This window comes from Pinus tabuliformis, chromosome X (assembly GCF_031772625.1).
Source record: "Pinus tabuliformis cultivar Carrire ecotype Pingquan chromosome X, CPIR1, whole genome shotgun sequence".
NCBI lineage: Eukaryota > Viridiplantae > Streptophyta > Pinopsida > Pinales > Pinaceae > Pinus > Pinus tabuliformis.
In genome coordinates this window covers 945,864,518-945,871,371 of record NC_142308.1, presented here as the reverse complement: position 1 = coordinate 945,871,371, position 6,854 = coordinate 945,864,518, and the positions used below count along the sequence as shown (strand labels likewise).

At 37.1% G+C, this 6,854-nt stretch overlaps 1 protein-coding gene across 1 annotated transcript; it reads left to right on the top strand.

Annotated features, from left to right (window-relative positions):
- The first annotated feature begins 744 nt into the window (after nt 1-744).
- On the top strand, nt 745-1,140 carry LOC149142818 (uncharacterized). The gene has a single exon (XM_089451587.1). The coding sequence runs from the start codon at nt 745-747 to the stop codon at nt 1,138-1,140; it is 396 nt and encodes a 131-aa protein (XP_089307713.1).
- The last annotated feature ends 5,714 nt before the right edge of the window (nt 1,141-6,854 follow it).

Below are 6,854 nucleotides of genomic sequence, written 5' to 3'. Positions count from 1 at the left end.
CTGGGGACTGAAGGAGATTGGTTACACGGTGGCTCAGGGCTACACCAAATTCATGGAGAGACCTCACGTGCCTCCTAATCCAGCATCGTGGACTGGTATTTTGAATTTCCCTACCATCCAAAAATTGACCATTTCTGTTGGCTGCTATGCCACCAAAAAATCCTAATAGATGATAGACTTCAGAAAAGGGGATTTCTAGGGCCATCAAGATGCACACTATGCAAGGAAAGTCTGGAGTCTGCTCTTCACCTCTTACTGGCGTGCAATTACACAGGTCTAATCTGGTAAGAGCTCCTTGGATCATCGAAATTTATGCCCGTCTTCCCCCACTCTGTCCCGTATTTGTTTGCTGGGTGGCTGGCCAGGTATCTAGGCCCAAGCCCAAAAAACAAGATTGTCAAAGAGACATGGAATGCTCTGCCCAAATTCATCAGTTGGTAAATCTGGTTGGAGAGGAACAGAAGGATTTTCAGAGATAAGGAACAGAACTTCAAACTAGTAGCAAATATAGTGAAAAATCAATTAAATGAGTGGCTAAGAGACAAAAGAGATGACACAAACCTAAACCAATAGGATATTGAGTTTGGAGCAGCCCTTCACCTCAATTTCCAAAAATCGAAAATACCACCTATATGTCTCAAATATTGGCAAATAAGGAAAACCGAAGAAGAATTTCAATCTTGGTTGTCCAAGCAAACACTCCCCTCTCTTTTCTTTGACGGGGCAGCCAAGGGAAATCCAGGAATGGCTGGAGCAGGAGGGCTCATTATAAATCCAGAAGAAGCATCTATACACAGGTTTGCATGGGGACTGGGCCACTCCTCAAGCATACAAGCTGAAGTCATGGCTCTGTTTCAAGGGATCAAAATACTTAAAGAACTGGGACACATGGAAGCAGTTGTTTTCGGGGATTCCCAGGTCATCATCAATGCAATGGTGACCAACACAAATCTAGTAGATCTTCGACTTGCAAGGACAATTACAAGAATAAAAGGCATGACAAAGCTCCTAAAATTGAACTTCTTTCATATCCTGAGAAACAACAACAAAGAAGCAGACATAGAGGCAAATAAGGCAGCCCAGCTAGATGATGGAACTATTCTAAGAGATAATGAAATCTCTCGGGAACCAATTCCCTAATTTTCTATGTTTTTCTGTCTTTTGTTAAAACAATGTGTATGCATTCATAAGCTTGGGAAATCAGCAGCAAGAGTTCATGTGATAAATTGTAAAAAGAGGCGATTCATAAGCATATGCGCCATGTCCCACTGGTTGGAGAGATGCCAAGAAATCAGTTTCACTTATTGTAACCGAAAATCTGGCATTTTGCCAAATACTTAATGAAATCCCATAACCATTTCTGTAAAAAAAAAACAATACCACATGCCCAAAAAACATAAATTATTTCACAATCAAATATTTTATAACATTATGACAAGATTGTTGACCATGGATATTCACCCTCACTTTACCATGGATATTAACTTGTAAATCCGCTTTGTTACAATACCATGGGCCAATACCATGGCTTATCAATACCCCATGCCAAAACCCATAACTTATTTCATAGTAAAAATATTTTATTTTAATTTGATTTTACAACACTTTTTTAATTGAATCTAAAAGGGAAAATGTTACAATTTGAGATATATCTAAACCCTCTATCCTCATGACTACTAAAAATATCCCTATAGAAATTAAAATAAGGTTTTAATAAAATTAAGGTAAGATGGATCTATGCCGGTTCTTCATATATATATATATATATATATATATATATAGATAAAGAACTGACATCGATCCATCATAGCTAAGGATCCAAGGGATGAGAGCAAGAAAATTGACTAATTATAATAGATTAAATATAGTGCATGATTTTTTAAAGTTTTTCATTATTTTATTTTCTTTGACATGATTGATCCAAAATATAGGTTTAATATTTTACAACCAATTAAGTTTTTCTAATTTAGATAATTTCTTAAACACAATACAATGTGATCAAATTTAAGAGAGAGTTGGGGAGGGGGTGGAGAGAGGGAGCGAGACGGTGAAAAAGTTGGAGGATAGAGAGAGAGAAAGAGAGAGTGATGGGGGAGAGAGAGAGTGAGGTGGGAGAGAGGGAGCAAGAGGAAGGAAGAGAGAGGGGAGAGAGAGAGAGATGGAGTTGGAGTGGGAGAGAGATGGAGGAAAGAACAAAGACATAGAGAGATAGAGGTGGAGAGAGAGAGGAGTGAGAAGGGAGAGATGGAGAGAGAGTGAGGGAGAGAGGAGAGGAGGGAAGAGAAAGAAGAGGAGAGGATAGAGATAGGGAGAGAAGGGGAAGGGAGAGAGATGGAGAAGGACAAGGAGGGGGGGAGATAGTGATAGAGTTGGACGAGAGAGGGAGAGAGAGAGAGAGAGAGAGAGAGAGAGAGAGAGAGAGAGAGAGAGAGTGATTTGGGGGGGAGAGATAGAGGGAGGTGGGAGATAAGGGATAGAGAGGAAGGAATATAGGGATGAGGAGAGAGAGATGGAATTGGAGGGGGTAGGAGAGGGAGGGAACCAAAAAAACATAGAGGGAGAAAGGTGGAGAGAGAGAGGGGATGACAAGGGATTCATGGAGAGAGAGTGAGGGAGAGAGGAGAGTGGGAGGGAATAGAGAGAAGGATATAGATAGAGAGGGAGAGAAGGGGAAGAGAGAGATAGATAGAGAAGGGGAAGAGAGGGAGAGAGAGTGTGTGTATGTTTGGGGGGTGAGATAGAGAGAGGGAATAACAAAGAGACACAAATAAAAATATAGATATTATATAATATTATATAACCAACCTAGATCCATATTAACCCTATAACTATCAAGTGCCGAGAGGGATCCAATCTCTCGAGGTGAAAACATTTCCTCAAGTTTTGCACTAGGAAAAAAAGTTTGCACCTCGAGAGATTGGACCCCTCTCAACGCTTGATAGATCTGGGGTTAAGATGGATGTAGGTCGGTTAATATGAAATTAAAGTAGTTTTTGTTTGATATTAAAGTCTTAAAATTTAAAATTTGCCTTTAAATTAATTTCAAATTGGAACTAGATTTAATTAGATTCAATGAATAGATTTAAAAAAAAATACATAAAATATTTTTTTTATTAAAAAATGTATTTTTAAAATTACAAATTATTAGAGATACATAGTGCAAAGTTGCTCACCTATACACCATGTGAGGATGAAGAAGTGTTTAAGGAAGGATAACCTTTCAACCAATCTTTAACAACCTTTCAATCCCCTATCACTTGTAAGTTTATATTGCTTAACACAATTAAGATGACTAACATAAAAATTGATTCATATTATTGTAGTACTTGTTAGGTAGCTGTATTTTTGTTCTTAGACTAAATTAGTCATTCATGTTAGTCATTTTTAGTTGTATTACTTATTAGCTAGTCACATATTTTAACCCATGACTAAATTAGTGATTTATGTTAGTCGTTTTTAGTTCAGTCGCTTAAGATTGCTCATTTTTGGTAGTATTTCACTTGGAAAAGTTGTGGTGACTATCTTTCTTAGTCACCTAGTCACTAATTGCTCATTTTTTACTAGTGGTAAGAATGATTGTACCTGTATGCATTTCCCTTTCCTTGTTTAACTTGTGACTCTAATTTTTCCATTTGCTTATTTTTTTCAATCATCACTAAAAGAAGAAATTCTTTTTTGTATATCCTCCAATTCTTGAGTTTTAGGATACTCAGTAACTGGTAGTTTAAGCTTCTTTCAGAGTGATTGAATGTCTGTATCTTTGAATTTCATTAATTCTTGGACCGCATGGACATCATCTAGATCTATTCCTAACTTACTAATTATTCCTTCTAGAAGCTTAACTATGTTATTGTTAGCAATAGAATACATTCTTTCTCTTTTGAGTTTATTGGCTAATTTCTGTACTATTTTTTGTAATTTTTCCACATGGATTGCTAAAATTGTGAGGGTACTGTATAATATTTCCCTATTTTCGTTTGAAGATCCACTTGATCATTGGGATGAACTTTCTTTATATCAAAGGAAAACATTGAACTTTTATAATCTTCAACAACATTAGCATTTAGGACCTTTAACTCTAAGAATGTAAATTGAAACTTTCCCTTGTCAACATCTAAGGTTGATATTAGCCCATTTTTTGTAGAGGATCCTTGTTTCAAAAATTCATTGTAGGTTATGGTTTTAAGTGTTGCATTCTTCTTCTTGATTTCCATAAACTATGAGAAAATATCTTAACTAGTGCTTGCAGATGATGATGATTGTTCTGCATTGATGATAAATATTCTAAAGAAAACATAGGCTCGCTTGATGTGATTATGTCCTTAGACGAAATAACTTCTTTTAAAAGAAAATCTGAAACTAAAACTTCAACTTCCTATGTTCTGCCTTTTTAATATTCTAAACTATGTTTCTTCTGACTCTGATCCAAACTGTTGAATATTTATGATAGACCTTTTTAACTCCTTCTCTTTCTATTGTGGAGTAGCTAACATAGTTGATTTAAGAGATTATTGTGTTTCCCCTTTCTTTGATGTGTCCACTAATGTACCTTGTACCCAGTTTCCTTTATTTTCATATTTTTGTATTGAAGGTCTTGACAAAAGAATGTAAGCTTATGAACCTTGTTCCACTCTTAAAGTTGATATCTAACCTAGAGGATCATAATGCCATTTTTCTCCTGTAAACAATTTCATCTCCTATAGCAAAGTTTGTTGGAAATAATACTGAGACGGGGGGGGGGTGAATTAGTATTATCAAACAATTTTCATTTTCATTCTCAGATACATATACACTACTTCAGTTATGGAAATCTGCGTATATACGCAACTGTGTCTAAAGCAACCAGTGCATATCAATAAACTTATGATTCAGCAAATGTTGATCTTTAATCAGTGCATCATAACTTCATTAACCATAAGAACAATAAACAGGTGCAGTAAAACAGAATAGATCATCACACACATGAACACAAGATATAAGGTGGAAACCCAATGTGGGTGAAAACCATCTACTGCAATTCATCTCTATCTTCTTTTAATAAGAAACTTCTTTTTACAGTGTTTCTGTACTGGTGCAATCTTATACCAGTACGCAGGCTTCTACCTGCAAAAGGCTACAACCTTCTCTCGTTTTCCATCTTCTCCTAGAAGGGAGCTACAACCCCCTTAGCTCTTGTACTAACTGATGTACTAGTACGTAGGTGTTGACCTACAGAAGGCTACAACCTTCTCTTTTCTTGAAGGGACCACGTTTCATAAATTTTTAGACTGGATCCATCAGTAACAATAAACAAACATCAAATACATCTGCATCAACCAATCTCCTTTGCTCCAATAAAAACTGAATCAAACAATTACTTCTCTGAATGTTGTAACCATAATACATTAACAGTAACCAGACACCAATTCTGAACCCAGAACACTGCAGCAATAAACAAAAGTAGTTAAAACATATTTCATGAGACGTATGCTACTTCAATATGTAGAACCTGCGTGCATACGCTTCTGTATTAAGGCCAACCAGCGTATACGTTGTTTTGACTTACTGAACCAGCGTGTATACGCGCCTCTACTGTGCCAAACCTACGTACAGATCTATAAAAGATAACTTAACCTTTTCACTTATTCAAATGTCAGTTATACCCAGACTATCAGATTTATAGATCAAGTCATGCGCCAAATATAATAGATCAAAATCACACAAAGATACTACTATTCAAGCCTTAAGATCTTGACCCATCAATAGAACTTATCCTTCTTCTAGCGCTCAGGTTCCTCCTTGGTTCAGATCCAGCTATGCACCATAACCCAATTCTAGATCTTGCTCTTCATAAGATATTTAATGCTTGAGTGAATCCCTTTGCCTAATGATCTCGTTCCCCTTTTATAGTCTTAGGCCTTACTCAATACCATGGTCCAAAACCATAGAGAATCAATACCATGGACCCAATACCTGGGTTCAACACTTTGGACGAGATACCATGGTCCAAAACCATAGGTCCAAATACCAAGGACTAAATACCATGGACCAAAAAATAAGTTTTCCCACATGTACGTGCTTTTTCTTGCATGAAAGTGTGTGCATACGTATACGCGCCTTATGATCGTCGAACCCGCGTGTATACATGACTTGGTTAAGAGGAACTTGCGTATATCTCTTTTTCCTTCATTTTGAGAGCCTGAACTGTGATCTGTCATTTGAGTGAGTTGCCATCAAGGACAACACCTGTGTCATAGCGCCAAACCTGTGTCATAATGCCAACAATCTCCCCCTTTGGACTTGATGGCAACCCCAAGTCACTCAAATTCATTCTCCCCCTTTTTCATCAAGGGCAAAGGGTTATGCTTCCCCTGAGTACAAGCTGAAATCTTTGCTCTGCTGTGCTGTCCATGCTCCCCCTGATTATAGGCAAGGTCTACAGAAAAAATTTCTACAGAAAAGAACATGACTCTATACATCATAAATGACCTTCCTATCTCCAAAGACTCTATACATACATCCATCTCCCAACCAAGTGGGGATATACCAATAGTTTGATACCAATAAAACAAGAACATGACATCATCCATCCCAGGCATAGTGGGGAAACCAACATAGGCCGTTACATGACCTTGATAATACAAGAAATATATGACATAGAGACTAAATATCTAAGACAAGACTATGATAGTCATTAGCAACTAATCATCAACAGCATTTGTCAATCATCATTCAGATCGGCAACCATGATCTCCCTCTGCACCTGTTCCACCTAAACAAAAACAACTATGAAATTGAACTAAGATCTTCTAAAATAATGCCAACAATGCATTATTAGAAGTATATTCTCCCCCTGAACCTGTGCCAGATGGTCT